The following is an 18,179-nucleotide window of genomic DNA, read 5'->3' as shown; positions in this document are numbered from 1 at the left end:
CGATCGTTGACTGAAAAAAAAAGCAACTCTGAATCAAAAGATTTGCTTGAAAACCTGTTGCACACGCTGCACATTCAATCAAAGCACCAAAAAAAAAAGAGAGGTCACATTCACCTTGTACTCGTTCAAGATAGTAATACCGTTGCTTTAATGGAACAGCCGGGCTGACAGCATGTAAAAGGCCATAATTCAATCACGAGAACTTAAAGCACAGAAAGAAACATTAAATGAACACCAATGACAAATGCACGTTGCATTCTCTGTTTCTCATACAACAAAATTAAAAAAGTAGCATGGGGACCAAGACACATTTCATTTCTCCCATTTTGTGTCTGTACATTAGTAATGTTCCCGAGGTGCTCCCAAGTCTTTCTGTGTCCGTGGATGCAAGGCTGCACTGGTAGGTCCATGCTTAGTAGGCTGTTGAGGATGTGTCGTAGGAAATAACTCTTTAGGGTGAGCCTGGGCCTTTGGCATTGAGGGATGCAGGGTCCACATTCACCAACAATATCCATGTCTGTCCTGACTAAATTGCTCGGACACCATTACCCCGAAAACATTCAAGGCTCGCTTTCCATGCTGATAAACCCATTCTAAATATATAGATATATATATATATTTTATTTTTTTACTCATAGACACCAAGCTGGGGTTTTGTGAACAAAAAAATGGCAGCCACTTGTCTTTTTTGCATTTTTTTTTCTTGATAGCTCTTTTTTGCTTTGTCCTTGGCATTGGGTACCAGACAGTACAAGACATTAATGTAATTGTTACTGAGTTTTAACAATAAGCTGTCTAAAACATATTCAATAACCCCCTTCCCCGTTATTGTCCTGGAATCGAACAATCACCATTTATACAAGTCAGTTCTGAAAATACGATGGCAAGTGACATTTTTCCACCAAGTTTTCATCGTGAAAAACAAAAAAATATATCTCACTCCCCATCTGATTTGTTCAGCTTATCAAATGCAATAACTGGTTTTTGTGTTGTTCTTCTTCTTCGTAGCATCGTACCAACATTCACTGATTTCAATATTGTAGAGGTTTTACAAAGACATAAATATAGTAGGATACAATACAGTAAAAAATACAAAATAAAGTTGATATAGTTTCTTTCTTAAATGATAACTTACCAGAGGCAAACCCAGAAACGGATCTTTGACACTAGGCAAAAAACACTAGAATTACCCCCTGAGGTCAAATGATAAAAGAATAGCCATGTCTCAAACCAGAGCTTAGTCCCAGATCACTCACTACTCTTGTGTTATTCTGAAGTAGTGTTAACTATGTACAGGACTGTATTAGGCAAAATGTGGGTGTCCTGTGTGACACATAGTCGACGTGTACTATTCAAGTGCACTAGTTTGGGTGTTATTACTACACTAGCGAGACAATAAGCTAAGGAAAAACTTGAAGGCACAATTATTCGAGGCTGAACGTGCCTCGACAAACACAACAGTTGTGGTATTCAAAAAAAAAAAAAAAAAAAAGGGGGGGGGGGAAAAAAGGTGAAATCAAAGTTTACAGTTTCAGGTATGGTTTAGGTCTGAGAACGACGAGGCAGTGAATCAAGTTAAGGCCAAATTACTTATCAGAACGCTCCGACAGTAATGATGATGTTAGACCTGACAAATCGCGCAGATTTGCAAAAAAAATGATATCAGTTTCAATACCAGAACTCTTTTCTATATTTTGTCATAGCCTGGCTCGCTACATAGATATTTCTTCTCGCGGTTAAGTCAATTATATTAAACTAGGTATTTTTTTCTTTTTTTGCACTTCTTTCAGAGGTTGTTATTATGCACAATAATGTATAAATGTATGTTACAAGAATATACACGGGCTTCAGTCTATAATATCTCAGTAAGGAGTACATCCAAGCATTCAGGGAACTTTGGCTTTGAAAAGTTAGTCTACATATGCACAAATATGAAACACACGTAGAAAATGCACCATAGAAAAAAAGGACATGGGAAATAAAGGGAAAAAAATAATGACAATGGACTAAATGGCTCATACGCTAATACTTTCACTTACGACCATTTGCTCATGTTCAGCCATTTCCTCTCTCTCTCAAAAAAAAAAAGATTTTCAAGTTTCACCTTTTCATCCCCTCCATCTGTGATCACAGATTTGTTCAGGGTTGAAAAGAAACAAGAAATAATTAAAAAAAAAAAGGAACAGAGACTGGGGTTTGGAGGGCTTCGAGGGGGGAAAGTTCAAGTTTGTCATTCCTCATGTGCAAGTCAATATAAAAAAATGCTACAACTCGTACAACTCTCTTGTCAACAAGACAGGTTCAGGGCAGGCCGAGTCCCCCCGTAAATTTGCTAAATAAAAAGGGGGGCTCGGAAATTGGCAGGACAGCTTGCTCAATCACGATGCACAGTCTCCACTCCCTGTATTTTTTTTTCTCCTCCGGCTCTTCACCTCCTCCCGTCGATCCTTTCGTGTGAAGGAGGAGCAGCTGTGGGAGTCTGTGTCATTACATCAAGAGCCAAAACAACATCTCCATCCTTTGTCTCTTCTCTGTTATGGCAGAAGAGTCTTCTCCCTCCTCTGCTCTGAAACGTCTTTCCTTCCTTCGGCTTAGGTTAGTTATCCCGTTTGTTTTTTCTCTCCCTCTGTGTGTCCCTCACTCGCTGTCGGTCTCTAGGTCCGAGTCGGACCACTGAACCGGGCTCAGTTTCCCATGGCGCTGGGCGTACTCGATGACTGCGGTGTAGCAGAAGTAGTACTGGTCCCAGGTCTGGATGCTGAAAGCCCTCTGCGTACGCATCCGCCGCACCGTCTGACGGATGTCTACTGTGGCGATGTCCTCCAGCCGGGAGAGGCAGATGTCCAGTGTACAGAACGTGCCTGGTGGGGGAGCAGAGAGAGAATTGTGAAGATGGAAAGGTAACACAAGAAAAAGTTACCCAATTGCGAGCATGTGCACACACACACACATAAACACAGAACAGGTCACAAAGAGTCTTAACAATACAGACAACACCAGAGAAAAATCCAAAACTCTACAACGGGCTAACCGAGTGTGTTGTAGGCTGGGTATCAAACCTAAATGCTTTTTTTGGGTAACCAACCAAATGAACTAAAATTCCTGCCATGCAGCTGTACGCCGCCGTGAACCTGTCAGGTTGCAGTTAGAATCTGCGTCTGTCCACACACATATGTAGCCATGACAGTAGACAGTGCCCCAAAAATGTATGGATGATGCTGCATAAAAAGCTAGAAATGATGAAACACTGATGCTTCACAATCATCCTCCTCCCGGCAGCACATTAGATCTAAGCAGTCAGCACAGTATCAGTGTTGAAACAAGATTAGTGTCACCAATTCACTATCTGACCAAACGTTGAATAATGGCCAGTAAAGTGTTTTTGCAGAGCATTATCACGCCACAGTGAAGTTGACCTTTGAGATATGACATATTAACATTTTATCTTATTAGACATTTGTGTAAAAGTTTGGCATAACTAGTGCATGAATACAAGAGTTATGCCCAAAAACGTTACCGAGACCTTTGAACAACAAAATCTACTCAGTTCATCCTGGACTCAAAGTGGATGTTTTTTTGTTAAAGGAAGAAAACAGTTTTGTAAGAAATTACTTACATATGTGCATGGAAGGTGTATACATGGGCAGCTGTGTGTCATCTAATGTTGTATGGTGAATCCTCATTCACATGCATATTCATGTCAGATAAAGCCCACTCACATGGTGTTGATTGCCTGTTCATTGTCGTTGGCAATAAAGTTTTAAAAAAAACCCAGTCCTACAAAAGCCGAGTCAACCAATCATAGCAGTGTGTAGTTTCTGGCAGATTTTGGAGGACTTCAGCTTTATCTGACTGCACCGAGCCATATAGTAATTACACAGACTGCACATGCACAAATCAAATATTTAAATATTCAGTCTGAATGTCCAGAGCTTTTTCTAAATCGGCTCAAATGTGGTTGCATCAGCGTTTCACAAAACATACATTTGTTTAACCACTTCGGTAATTTGTTCAGTTGAAGCTGAAAGAGAAATGATATGGAGAGTTGAGTGTAGTGTATGTACGAGTTACTGATGACACAATGATGAGCGTCGCTGCCTCGTAAAATAATGATAGTGGTAGATATTTACTCAGGTAATCTAGCTTGTTAGTTATAATCAGAGGCAGCCTTATTTGGGTAACTCCATCAGACTACTATATACTTCTACTTCATTACATGTCAGTGGGAAATATTGTTCTTTCTACTACAATAGATTTATTTGACATTAAATTAGTCACTTTTCGTGGAGATTTAACTCAGCACAGTTATCAGATTTCTGATAACTGTGCAGTCAGATAACCTAAAGTTAACCTGCAGCACTGTAGCTAAAGTGCCGTTCCTGGCTTATATCTAACGTTAGCTAGAAATCATTTAATTTCTTCACTTTTGTCAGTGTGATGCTGCTCCACACTGTGAGGAATAAACTCTTTCTCTACCTCTTCAAGAAAAGACTCTAACTCTTATCACACTTATGAATGGGAATGATGCAGACAGATCATAGACTGTATGTAAAGACACATATAATATTAGAAACAGTCTATGAGACAGATAAACCAAAAAATCTGCCAGAGACTACACGCTGCTGTGATTGGTTGATTTTGCTATGAGCATCTGATGACATGCAGTGGGGATCCAACCCCCCCTCCCTCCAGACGATCCATTCTAGCATCAACTTATAGTTGCCAGTAAAAGTATATTTGAACTGCACAACGGTGCATGCATTTACCTGTGCGGCCAATGCCGGCACTGCAGTGCACAACCACAGGGGGGCCCCCTGGAGGCCCCGTCCAACTGGAGCCCAGGCTCCGAACTGCAGCCTCCCTCCTCTGAAGTACATGCTCACGGAAGTCCAACATAGCAGAAGCACTTTTGGGTACCCCGAAATCCGGCCAGCTCACATAGAGGTAGTGACACACCTCCCGTTTCTCTCCGGACTAATGACACGTCACAGAGGTTTGGAGAAGAGCAGAGAGAAAGATATCAAGAGTCTTTCTGTTGAAACAGTATGTACAAGCATGCCATGTGTCAAATGACATGAAATGGTGACATTTCTAAAACAAAAAAGAATCCTCTGACAAAAGCAACCGCTCAATCCTGTGTCAGCAATGACATATTCGGTTCTCTTTCATCAAAATGTCTATCACCTCTGAGGCCAATAACGATAACTTTTAAGGTCATTTTATTATCCCAAATTAACAGACCTAGTTAAAAAAAGTACTGTAACGTAATGCACTAATATACTGTCACTTACCTGTGTGTTATAAAGTTCAAGATGGGAGAGTTTGAAGTCCTGAAACACCTGGATGTGTGTGTTCCTGACCAAGAAGTATCCGTGCTGCTCAGTCCTGCCCTCCTCAAGAGGCCAGTATTGACCGCACTTGACCCGCCCTCGCTCCACCACCCTGAGGCACACAGAAGGATACTTTTTTTTAAATCTCATCGTCAGACAATCGAGAATACGTTGGACAAGCCTTTCTGTAAACAAACACCTTTTGTACATCTAACACATAACTGACTTCAAAACTCAGATGTAAAAAGAGTCTCACCTGGTGGTCATGACAATGATAAGTACCATCTGTTCCCACACCATGCGCCAGAAGTCACCAAAAGTTTTTGGCAGAGGACCTAAAAGACACAAAAATCTGTTAGATCATGGTAACACCTGAACTGTACCCTACTGAGGGCTGAGTGGGGTTTTTGGGTATGAATGTGCGCAGCTAGCCAACTGGTAGATTAAATGTTGCTCTCCTTGTTAGTTAGCATTAAATACTAAACAGTTAACGTTATTTCTAAGATAACCACAGGACGACAGAAGTAGTCTGGATCAGTCTAAAGCAGGACTAGCTACTCTAATCATCATTGGCTCTCCCTCTCTCTACTTTAGACACACAGGCACAAACACACACGTGTGCTCTGTGTGTGTGTGTGTGTGTGTGTGTGTGTGTGTCTGCATGACTGGTACATGTCTGAAGCTGTCCGTGGAGATGGAAGTAAGTCCAGGCCTTCACACACAATTTCAACTGGCTGTGTGTCATTAGTTTGTTGTATGGGATATCCTACGAAACCTTGATGTGTGTGTGTGTGTGTGTGTCACGTGCGTAAGAGAGATGCCACGTGTGTGTGTGTGTGTGTGTGTGTGTGTGTGTGTGTGTGTGTGTGTTGAATAGAGACAATTTGGGACGTTAAATGCACAGCAGTGTAAATAAATACCTACTATCCGTAAACTTGGATTTATTCAGTTTTTGTTAATGTCCGACGTTTATAATGTATAGTGCAACAGGCCAAATGTTTCAGTGGCATTTCAAATTTGGTAACAGAAAAATGTGATTAACGATTTCAATTGCAGTATTTTTTGTAGGCAAAGTTTAATCATATGGACAGTTTCATGACTATTCTTTTGCCAGAGCAACTGCTTTGGTTACTGTTTACTTCCTGTCCGCTGCTGCATTAACGGACGCTATTTCCAATGTTTTGTTGTCAACTGTCTATAGATTACATTTTGTTCAAGTTTTCTTACTTCTGCACTTGTCAACTTGTCTTAGTCTAAACTCCAGACAGGGAAATTAGTCATTAGAAACACCCCTAATTTGGAGCAGAAAAAGTGTAAATTGCATGAAGGACTACATGACGATCATGAGACATGGGGCCGTAGTTTGTGTCATTTGCTCACCCTGAGTTGCTATGTAGGCGTTGCTCCTCTTGTACCCGTCCATGAAACTGGCATTAATGTAATCTGATGTCTGCAAAACACACAGGAGAAAACGGGTGAGGCTCGCTGGTTGGAGCTAGTATCTGCTGCCTCCTGTAGGAGAACAAAAAACAGTACTACTGACTTTTTTAGGCCAGTTGCTTCGCTGTGATACATGGTTAAAACTGTAGACTGGAGTCACATAAAAATGTTAATATACACATAAAACAATATGAATCCACAGCTGTTTAAGTCAATCTTCCATTAATGAGATTCACTTAGTTGCCAACATTTGTTCTACAGTTATTCCACCTTTTTTTATTTTGTCTGAAGGACTTTTATAACCTGGTTTCGGGTTCATAGTTTTGGCCATTATTAACATCAGTTATGATAACATTGTACTCATTTTACAGAAGTAAGACCAAGGTTGCCAAAAAACAAGCATTTCCTTATTTAGCCACATGAAACCCGCTGTGTATTATACAGTCAAGCATTCCGCTTTCCATCTTATCACACAAATCTGGTAGTTAGAAAAGGGGAAGACATCGCAAAGACCAAACCTAAATGTCAGAGTGCAAATGTTAGTGTTTTTAACGGTTATTGCGATTTCAATTTTCGCATTTTGGTCTACAGCCAATCCTCTGCAATCATCTCAGCACCCTCCACTAAATGCATGCAATATAACATTAGACTATATAAACTTCTTATGTGAAGGTGGCACAGAGGCCTCATGACTGACTACAGAACATTTGTGAATGAAATAAATCATTAATACAAGAGAGAGAAAAAAAGAAAGAGAGAGAGAGAGAGAGAGAGAGAGAGAGAGAGAGAGAGAGAGAGAGAGATGAAATTTAATGAATTTTTCATTACCTCGTCCTCGTCATCACAGAGCTGGCAGAGCCGCACCCGTGACTGGTCCAGGCAGAGAACATCACTGTACCTGTTCTTTATCTGATTGGACAGTTTTCTGTGAAGGCAGAATTGAAAACACTTGATGTAACCAGGGTTCCTGCAGCTTACAGCAAGGTAGATTTAAGACTTTTTAAGACTTTTTATTATGCCACTCGGAGCTAAGTATAAGACCAATTTTCTGTTAATGTTTACTGTAACATAAAACAATGGCTTTTTTGTCCAGTAAAAACAGTTAGATTATCTACGTCAAATTTTGGAAAAACAACTCTTTTTAGTGTTTTATTATCATATAAGTATTTATTTGGTTAACCAACAGAAGTGGAAAATATGGGGCATTTCTGGCTTGTTTTCTGGGTAATTTTGTGTTACTGAATCTGCATATGAGATTTTACTGCTTGGATTCCAACTATGACAAGTTTAAGAAAAGGAATTTATTAAATTATTTAATAATAAAATGTATCCATAAAATTCTTCTTCAATGTCTGAGAATTTTTAAGACTTTTGACAGATTAATTTAAGTCATTTTAATACAAATTATGGCCTTTTTTGGATTAATGAATTCAGTTCTTTTGAAGACTTGTTAAGGTTCTGCAGGAACCCTATGTAATGTTAAATAGTGGATTGATGTGTGTCTGTCACATCATTTTCCTTCACCTTGGTACAGAGAGACTGAGACAAATGCACACAAGAGGAGAAAAAGAAGCCCAATGGAGAGAATATAAATGTTCATCTCTTACTTGGAGTAGTCAAAGGTGCCCGCTGGAGGCTCCTTCCGGATCTCCTCGTACTCCTGGTAAATCCCCTTCTTCTTCTTTCTCTTCACGTATTCCACCAGATCGTGCACCGTCATGCCTCCCTGCTCTGGCATGTGAACAGAAACCTCCATGCAGCTGTCCTCATCATCAGGACCCCATGATGAAGACAGGGGTGGGGACTGGGAGGAAGGATGGTGAGGGGGGCGGGGCAAAGATTTCTGAGGCAGCGGAGGCACCCCGTCCTCTCCCTCACCATCGTCCTCATCCTCCTCTTTTACATCGTCATTCTGAGAGTCTGTGGCCTTTCCATCCACTGCATCTCCGTCGTCTTTGTGGGAGAGCGGTGTGTCAGGGGGCGTGTCTGACTGGGGAGGGGCTTGGCGGCCACGGCCATTCATGTTAGCGTTGGGGCTCGAGCCGCTCACGGCCACGTTGGCCCCGCTCACTGCTGAGCCGTTCCAGTGTTGGTGGTTACCCTGCAGCCTGTTTGCAGACTGTGGGCTCTGCTGGTACTGTCCTTGGCCTCGAGTCCTGCCATCCCCGACACCGCAGTGATTGTGTGGGTTAGCATTGCTATCGTCATAGCAGTTTGAGTTAGCCACGGCTAGCTCGGAACCTAACTGTGTGTTTATGTGGGTGTGGGACAGTGTAGCGCCTGCGCTTGTGTTGCTGCACTCTAAGCTGTAGGAGCGCAGCAGGCTGCCCACACAGTCGTGTGTGTCGTGTTCTTGTGTGTCACCCTGAACAGTGTTTGTGTGTGTGTTAACACAGGACTGGATCCAAGCCACGTGGCTATACTGGGACGTCCCACCCAGGTGTTCGGGGAGGGAGGAGACTGGGATGTGACTGGCCAACTCATGAGCTTTCACTGTGCACACCTGGGGACGGAGAAGAAAGAAAACAGAATTTAAGTGACAGATGACAATCAAGCATCTTAAACACTGTGATGTAACACTAGGGATACACCAATTTATCAACTGCTTATCTGCAAATATTCGCTGTGTTTACTACCATTGGAGAATAAGATGACATTAACAGATGACAGTGCCGGATGTTTTTCTGTTGGGTCACGTCAATTCTAGGAAAGACTTAAATGCAAGGTTTCCCATGTTCCCAGGGACAATAGAAAACATTTTTGGGATGGACAGAGATCTTACCCAGGACGATTTTAGGATGACAGGATACAGTAAACTCACTCTTGGCGTGTCAGGGAACGCACCTTCTTCTTACATTATAATGCTACATTGTGTACAACAAATCCGCGTTGAAATAGTCAGAGCCAGACAGGATTATTAGGAGAGCCAGATTATGTTAGCAGCCAGAGGCTGAAACTAATCAGGCGGCACTTTGTGGTCAGTTGATTAGTCATTATGCTCGTGTCCTACCAAATTTTAATTGGTCTGACAATTGCTGTTGTTAGTGTTTAATAAGGACATGTTTGCAGCGGTATGTTTTTTTCAGCTAAAATTCACCAACTGTTGTTGTTCAGCACTTGTACATGTTGAGTTATGTAACGTTTGGCCTTTGTGATTGTGTCCCGCCCCTCCTCCACCGTGATTGGATGGCTTGGTAAAAAAAGTGACAGTGAGGAGTGCAGTGTTTTACATCAAGTCGGATTGGACATTTTTCACTTCTCATGTTTCACAATAACAGAAGACATTTGTTAGATTTACCATTGTGGATTTAGTCTCCAAAAAGACACTACAATTCGATGTATATGAAAGGGATATGATCACACTGGAGCCCTTGCTGGAACTGCATGACGGCTAAAATTAGCCTCTGGGTTAAATAAAGTCAATCTCATGCATCCAGCTTTACAGAGATATTAATGTTAATGGGAAGAGAGTGAAAGAAGGCTTCAGTAAGGTTGATTAATAAATTTGTATGGTGGAATCAGTGCTCATTCAAAGGTAGTGTAATGAAGGGCTGAATGACTTTAAAATTGTTTGGTTTTTTTTATAATGAAGATTTCATTTTTTCCCTGCTACAAAAGTGCGAATAAATAACAACAAAATAAACAGCAATCACAAAAAACCCATCTGTATCAGCCAAGAATTTTACAATTCTGATAGAGAACAACTGAAAACAGACATACATACCCGTTCTCTCAGCTTTTCGCGCACAAATAAGCGGAGGACCGCGAAAGGTGCTCGAAACCAAAGAGGCGACGACACGATGAAGACACATTTTAGTCGAGCCGGAAACGCCCCCTGGGAAATACACACATCAGATAGACAAATGATGAGAAAGGTTTTCAATTTTAGAGCGACAGTGTTGACTCCGAAAACTTGAAGGCAGGCAGATAAAAGAGCAATGGATGATGTTCCCGTGTATTTACCTTGAGCAAATTGAGGATCTTGACACAGAGCTCATAGTCAAAGTTGCCATAGCTGGAGTTGGTCATGTCGTAGATAAATATGAGTCCGTCTCTTTGAGTTTGTGGACTACAGAGAAATGTGCAAGATTTTCAAATTAAAAAGCAGAAGAGGTTCAAAAGAAGCTCGTCATAAGAAATATTTGTTATTTTATAAAATATACCAGACAGAAACTTAGAAATAAGGCAATACTCAAGTTGTACATATAACTATTAGGGTATAAAGCATAAGGGCATCACTTCTCTATGGCTTTGTCCAGCTGATAGATGATGGCCTGCAGCACAGCTTTGTGGGTAGTGACATCTGGCCGATGGAGACGAGCAGTGAAGAGTGCTAGAGCGGCACCCTTTGCATCACGACCGGGCTGAAGGAACATTAACGGGTTATCATACACATCAATGCTAACTCATTCTTGGCCATCTGTCAAAAGAGGCCACCATATATCCCAATTATGAACAGACACATTTTCATCTTTTACTCCATCTCCGTTCATATGGAGAAACAAAAGCAGGCGCGCATGACCAGACTGAAATACACACAAAACTCTTCTAAAATGACCAGCATGTGCACCATTTCCTGTCTATCTTGAAGTGTTGCTCACAATTACTTCACACTCACCAGGACTGTGAATTTGCCACTCAGCAGCTCAGAGCGGAGGGGCTCCTCGTCAGGGTTGATATTGATGATGCCCTCTTTGATTCTTGTGTTCTAATTTTGATAGATGATGACAGAGACAAGAGAGAAGGGGAAAGTCATTCGCTTGCAGCTTAAGAGTATGCAAACAGAAAAAATAATTTATGTGAAATTTCAAGTGGCGGACAACACTTTTATTTTTGTTGAGAATTGTGCTTTCAATGTTCATGTTATTTGTGCCCACAATATAGCATAACTACAAAGTGCTGCCTTAAAAAAATGCAGCACCTCTCGACACAGTTTTAAGAACAAGGTCATGTTTGTTGCTGGCATTTTTTATTGTTTTTCATTCAACCTCTTGCGCACCTCAGTGGTCTGACTTTCTCACACTCACAGCACACTGCTATTCACTTTTAAATGACAACCTTGTTACTCAGAACGGAATCACAACTTGTTGTACCGGGACATGGTTAGAATTTGCAAGCATGTTTTCTGTGCTGGTGGGGAGCTGTCGACATATCATAAAGGGCCATCGGTCAGATATCCACATTTTTACATTGTTTCTCATTCCTTACAATTACTTGTCTGGCTCCCAGGATGAAGAATGGGTTTAAGTGCATTCACACCAAATCTGGGGTTGCGGCAAAAATACCACTCCTCTCACTTATTTTTATGTGGATAGTGCATCGAGGCTGCTTTGGTGTGGTCATAAGGTGGGCTGGAGAAATAAAAAAAGCAACTAGCGGAGCTGTGGTGAAAAGTTGAAAAAGAATAACCTTTCTGGAGACATACAACCCGACGTCACGCTGCAGTGGACCATCATGGATCTGATGATCTGATGACGATCTGATGATCACACCAGAATCATATGTATAGACAGATTGTGTGTACTGTCCTTAAAGCACTTCCTTAGTGTGTGTGTGCGCACAGATGTGTTTTTTGTGGCAAGAAAAAGACTACAGTAGTGAAAGAGAAACCGAATTCTACAGATCCATGCAGTTAATCTCTGCAATGCTAGATTTGGTATAAATTCAGCCTAAAACCTGTCATTGGCCACCTAAATCAGATGGAAACATGCTTACTGCATGTTACCGTAACGCCAAAATTCACCTGTCTAGAGATGTAACAATATTAAATTTTCATATCACGATTATCGTGACCAAAATTTTCACGATAATCCCCAATGTTGCGAATAACCTCCAGAGATTTTATCACATTTGGCACTCAGCTGGTGTTAATTTGGGACGCCGTCGACAGTTTTTACTGTTATTTCAAAACAAGGCGATCACGCATGGTTACCATGATAATTAAAATGTTAAATATGTTACTAACCCTCAGGGAATTTCACCGCGGTTATCGTAATAACTGGAAACCGTTACATCCCTACACCTGTCCAACAACACAATCTCCCTCCAACACAATTTTGCAAGGCTGCTGTTGCTGAATCCTGGGATTTGCACCGCCCAAGATGACTGTGATTGGTTTAAAGAAATATAAACAACCTCAAGCATTTTTTCCCCATGAACTGAACTGTGATTGGCTCTGCCAGATCTTTCTTCAGCACTGGCACAGCACGGGATAGGTCTGGTTACTTCATTTACAAACAAGCAAAGTTTGTAATCATTGGAACACATCACGTTTCTCCTGCAGACATCACCAAATAAGCCTCAGTGCTTTTCTTTCACAATTCAAATCACAACATTAAGAAAGAGTCAGGTCAGATCCTTTATCCATGATTAAGTCATGTGGTGTCCTGCATTAGTAGAAAGAGTAAAAAATTATCTCATTTTGTCACCAATCAAAGCACTGCTGTACCTTGTATGCTTGGAAGAGGTCGATGGCTCTGGAGACGTCAAACTTGCGGGCCATAAGAAACTTTACAGCTGTTGGTTGGGACACGAGCCCAGCGCTGTGAGGCTGCTCCCTGCTACGCACCTCACCCAGGAACTCCTCCACAGCCTGTGACAAACACGAGAGAGGAGATGGAGGAAAAGGAGTGAGGTTGTTGGTGTGTGAGGTGAGATTAAAGCAGGAAAAAAAACCTTTTGAAGAAGGGGAATACCCAGAGGAGGAGAAACTTTTGATGTAAAAAAAATACATCAAAAGCTTGGAATTCAGTAAGTAGAGCAGTAGTAAAAAAAAAAAAATTAAAAAAAAAGGAGAGAAGATGACAACTGAAATGACAAAGAGAATGTATAAGTCTGTCAGCCCACATAGCTTTGTAGCTCCTTCCCTGCCAAAGTTACAAAAATGTGTGATACAGATGGCAGCAGCAGGCTGTGCCCCTGGAAGATGCCGAGGATGAGAGCACTCGAATGCCAAGAGACAACAGTCAGCTCGTTGTCACTCAAGTGAGCTGCATCTGTCATCCAAAAATGTAACCAGCACAAGGAGAGTCTATGAATGGGTGCATCAGATTAACTGGTGAAATATGTACAAAACTCACATCTACCCTCTCTTGGGACAAAAAAGAAGAAAGCAGATGTCAAGTGAAATACTGATCAGGGTTTCTCTATGATGGCAGAAAAAGATGCACTCAGACCCTGATGCATCAAGTCTCATGCTCAATTTTGTTATGGTAAAAATATAGACACACTCATTAAATACATGGCATTGCAGTGTGAAATTAACAGCACCCTTGTTTTCTTTTGAAAATGTGTTGGAGATGTTTTACCTTCCCATTACCAATTCTGATACCTGAATTTGAATACTGGCTGGACCCAATACCACTGCTTTAACAAAAGAACAGCTATACACTATTAGCTTTGTACGTGAATGAGAAATGAATGCTACGATTGTTGCATTGCAAAGCTCAGCTCAGGTTAAAACCTAAGTAACACATGAATGAATACAAAGAATGAATGCCATAGATCTCTATTTTCTCCAGTGTAAAATATTGCCAAATTCCTGGCATTTTGCTAACGGCTATGTTCCACTATTTCCCAGAAATCTAAAAAAAAAAAAAAAAAAAAACGTTGCCAGTGGGATCAACTTGCTGTGGAGGATGCTGTTTTAGATCAGGGAACAAGAACTGATTTCTGGGAATTTTTTGTTTTATCTGGGTGTGACACATCTTCACGGTGTATTCATAAATTATGTGGTATTCGATTGGTGCATCATGTACTTGCCCAGAGTTTCCCACAGACTCATTTATTTGCGGCCGCCCACCATGATTAAAACATCTGCCCACAAACACACACACACACACACACACACACACACACACAGGTATGTTTATATCTGTTAGGTTTGTTCGGTTATTGACTGCACCATGGAGCACATCTGGGCACAGACAGAGCAGCAGAATGCCAAGGACAGTGGAACCTAACCATTAAATGTGCTGCTGGGTCTAATAGTCTGCAGTCTAACAACAAATAGGGTCGCTGATACCTGGTCCAGCATTTTACGCAGTCTAACTAGCAATAGTTAGAAGCTGGTTATTTATCAACCACAATGGGAAAATATATATTTTCTTTTATGATGTCAGGAAAGGGGGCACATCAATGGTTTTTAACACTATGGGAAACTATAACATACATGTTTAGAATCATTTCATCAGGACAATAATGAGTCTTCACAAAAATAATGTATATTTGGTCATTTATCCAGTCACAATACCTGGACTGAAAAAGACTGTTGGGCAGTCTGAGCACAATGTTGCGATTGTACATATATTGAAGTTACAATAACATCTTCCTCTCTAAAATTTGGATATGTTGGTGGGTCTATGAACACAGAGCAGGCCTAACACTATAAGGTTTTCTTTTTCCTCAGCAGCAACCTGAGGAGTTTGAGTCACTGGGTGGATAACTGATCTGTAGATCTGGTCAGAACTGATCAGATCAGATTGATGGATGAGAAGAGCTACTACAGAATGGCGAGCAAATACAAACTTTTAGACCCAGTCAAATGAATGGTTAAGTTTCACTAGCACTGAACCTGCCTTTCTACTTCTACATCTGTGCCCAGAGTACTCTCTGTGCCCCGACAGTGTGGTGTAGTGCATAACTGAATGGTATGAGCAGTGCTCATAATGAACAATCCAGCTCTAAAATTAGAAATCGATACATGGCAGCAGATGATTTAACTGTGGCAGGCTACCACAAAAAAATGAGTATGTGGGAAACCCTGAAATTTCATCAGTATGTACAATCTAGTGCTCTTGACACTACTCAAGTTAGCATTTAGTTACTGGTAGTTTATTGTATCATCATTCAACAGTTGATTTATTTAAATGTGTAACTTGAAGGTATGTTCCTTCCATTGTGTTGCTGCATCACATTTTCTTTTCCTAAATCAATCCTGGTGTTGCCAAAACATGCTTGTATACGGGCAACAGTAAACTGGGATAAACCTGTCTGATTTGGGGCACAAGTCAGAGAAGGTACCTCTAAATCACACCGTTTGGATACACTGTATGCTACCGCCAGTATCTGAACAGCATCACCAGTATGGTCGCTAGCCTTGGTGAGGCTAATCCAAGGAAGGGCAACAAGTCGTTGATTTCAGCAGCGAGCTAAAACGAAGATTTTAAATTGTATGTGTCCTCGGGGCAGTTAATCTATTGGCGTTACTAAGTCTGGATGAGTGATGTTGGAAACCAAGAAACACATCGGCATATCTGGGGAGCAGTACAAGCATGCCCTGCTCACAGATCAATTAACATTAGGAATGGCTGAAAACGATAAAATCAAGTAGCTATGGTATGAAAGGTATGAAATGAAGCTGTCATTGGAATTGCTGCGTGACATCTTGTGTTTGCTATCAGAGCCAGGCCCACCCCTTTTACTAGAAAGAGATGGCAATAACAATGCTAAGAACTGGAAGATCACTTCTGTGAATTCGCGACCGTAAATCTGATAGGCAGGACATTGCGAGCTAGCGGGCTCATAGCAAACACTCGCGTTGTGCGATGAGAGTGATGATATTGGTCTGTCTTAATCTATGTCATGATATATTATGATAACCAACACTTTAAGCAAGTATCATTTGGTCCTTTTTAAACTTCACACTTGGTGCAATGTGATTTTCAACACATAGCGAGATGGCTGTCGAGGAAATTCCCTGCAAGTCAACAATAGCTATTAGCATTAGCCAGTGGCTAGGTTACATGTGGCAGCTGGATTGCTAACGGTCACGTTTAACACACTAAAAGCCACATGTATGGGGCAAGCTACAGGGAACTAAGTGTCGTGTGTTAACATTAAGGGTATGAACCTTTTAATGTGGCCCATGTAAAGCTGGGTTACCAGAGGGGCGAGTATACTGGATACACAGCCGGTTAAGTGGTCCCCACTACTACTACTACTGGCAAACGCCATCATGCTAACACACATGCTAACTGCTGTCAGTCACACCGGAGTCAGTCGGCTCCGGAGAAAGCGAACGGGCCAGGGCTATTTACTACAACACACCGTTTCTAAGGACAATCACCCGGACAAAATATATTTAAATACCCGCCGGCTAGAGAAGAAGCAGAAAATGACATGCGTTCACGCTGGACATGAAGGGGGGGTGAGGAAAAAAATCCGTAAAGACACCCTTACCAGCTGCTCCTGAGTTGTCAGGGCTTCCGCCATCTTGAAGCCTCCGCAACGTCGCAGCGGGCGCGCCCACCAGCCGCTAGCTCACGCCCTACACCCCGAGACCGGAGCGAAGCCCCGCCCACATGCATTCACTTATCAATGTACACTGATGATTCATAAACGGCGTTTACTCATGTTACCATTCACATTTATTCCAAAAACGGTATATATTTTAAATTTCCCTGCTTACACGAATACACTCGAATTATCATCGCATATTACCACTAAAAGTTCAAAATCTTTACAGCTTCTGACAATTCATAACTTTATTTCTCGATGTCAGGGACTGTTCTTGACTTGACAGAGGAGGGGGCGGCTGATGTGCGTGACAACATTTGTTTGTTTGTTTTCCATATCACCACCCTCACCACAAGCCACAAATATTTTTCCTTAAGTCTCCCTGAGTGGCTTGGGGAAACGCATGACCTTCCCTTCACCTAGTAATGCAACAAAGTAATACTTTATTACAGTACTTAAGCTTTTTTTTTTCCCCTTTTTTTGAGATTGTCTGTACTATACTTCCTCCTGCTACCTCATACTACCTCATCCACCACTTCCTTCACCATACCATATTTCGTAGTTTCTGGCCATGAAAAATGGTGTGATTTTGAAGATTTTAAAGAAAACATTCTTTACACTTGCTTATTTGAGGGTATTTAAAATACATACGAAATACAACCATTTAAAATTGCATGTCCCTCCCATAAGCCTAATTTCAAATAACACAATTCCATCCCCAGTGCTTAGTTATTTGTGGTGCCTTTCCCGTTGCAACCCCCCCCCCCCACCAACCTTCCGTTTAAAAGTAATAAACAGTCCCCCAGCCATACATTTTTCCCCCCATGGTTAATTTGTAAACTGTGGCATATTTTTCCATACATTTTATGATTTCGATTTTGGAAGATTATAATCTTAATACTATTTTTATTTTTTAATTTATTGTATAAAACCATTATTCGTCCAATTAAGCACCACACAGAGCATCGAGACAGTGCTTACCACCTTTATTTAACTACAAAGATTAAACATTTAATTCATCCAAACACTGAATCGAAAGACTACCAATTTTATTACTAGAAGTATTATTAAAATTAGTATGACTGCTAGTAGTGGTAACTGTAGTTGTAATCGCTGTAATAGTGGTAGTAGCCGTAGAAGACAGAGTGTGCAAAGGAACCTTAGTTACCATAC

General features: G+C 41.2%; 1 protein-coding gene across 1 annotated transcript; it reads right to left on the bottom strand.

Moving 5' to 3' along the window:
- Window positions 1-121: 121 nt before the first annotated feature.
- On the bottom strand, window positions 122-17,026 carry ptpn9b (protein tyrosine phosphatase non-receptor type 9b). Its single transcript, XM_042485448.2, has 13 exons — window positions 16,950-17,026; window positions 13,219-13,362; window positions 11,389-11,478; window positions 11,010-11,134; window positions 10,734-10,839; window positions 10,495-10,605; window positions 8,378-9,273; window positions 7,599-7,695; window positions 6,711-6,780; window positions 5,587-5,665; window positions 5,292-5,442; window positions 4,767-4,974; window positions 122-2,861 (listed from the first exon to the last, which is right to left on the bottom strand). The coding sequence occupies exons 1-13, from the start codon at window positions 16,980-16,982 to the stop codon at window positions 2,638-2,640; spliced, it is 2,334 nt and encodes a 777-aa protein (XP_042341382.2). The 5' UTR covers window positions 16,983-17,026; the 3' UTR covers window positions 122-2,637.
- Between the last annotated feature and the right edge of the window lie 1,153 nt (window positions 17,027-18,179).

The sequence above is a fragment of the Plectropomus leopardus genome, chromosome 3 (genome assembly GCF_026936395.1).
Source record: "Plectropomus leopardus strain MGB_pleo_1.0 chromosome 3, ASM2693639v1, whole genome shotgun sequence".
Taxonomy (NCBI): Eukaryota; Metazoa; Chordata; class Actinopteri; order Perciformes; family Serranidae; genus Plectropomus; species Plectropomus leopardus.
Note: the sequence above shows the minus strand (reverse complement) of the source record. Positions and strands in the feature narration are given on the sequence as shown.

Coding starts and splice junctions, on each gene's coding strand:
- ptpn9b (XM_042485448.2), bottom strand. CDS start 16,982: ATGGCGGAAGCCCTGACAACTCAGGAGCAGCTG. Junction 13,363..16,949: donor TGACAACTCAGGAGCAGCTG/GTAAGGGTGTCT, acceptor TGTTTGTCACAG/GCTGTGGAGGAGTTCCTGGG. Junction 10,840..11,009: donor CTGGACAAAGCCATAGAGAA/GTGATGCCCTTA, acceptor ATTTCTCTGTAG/TCCACAAACTCAAAGAGACG.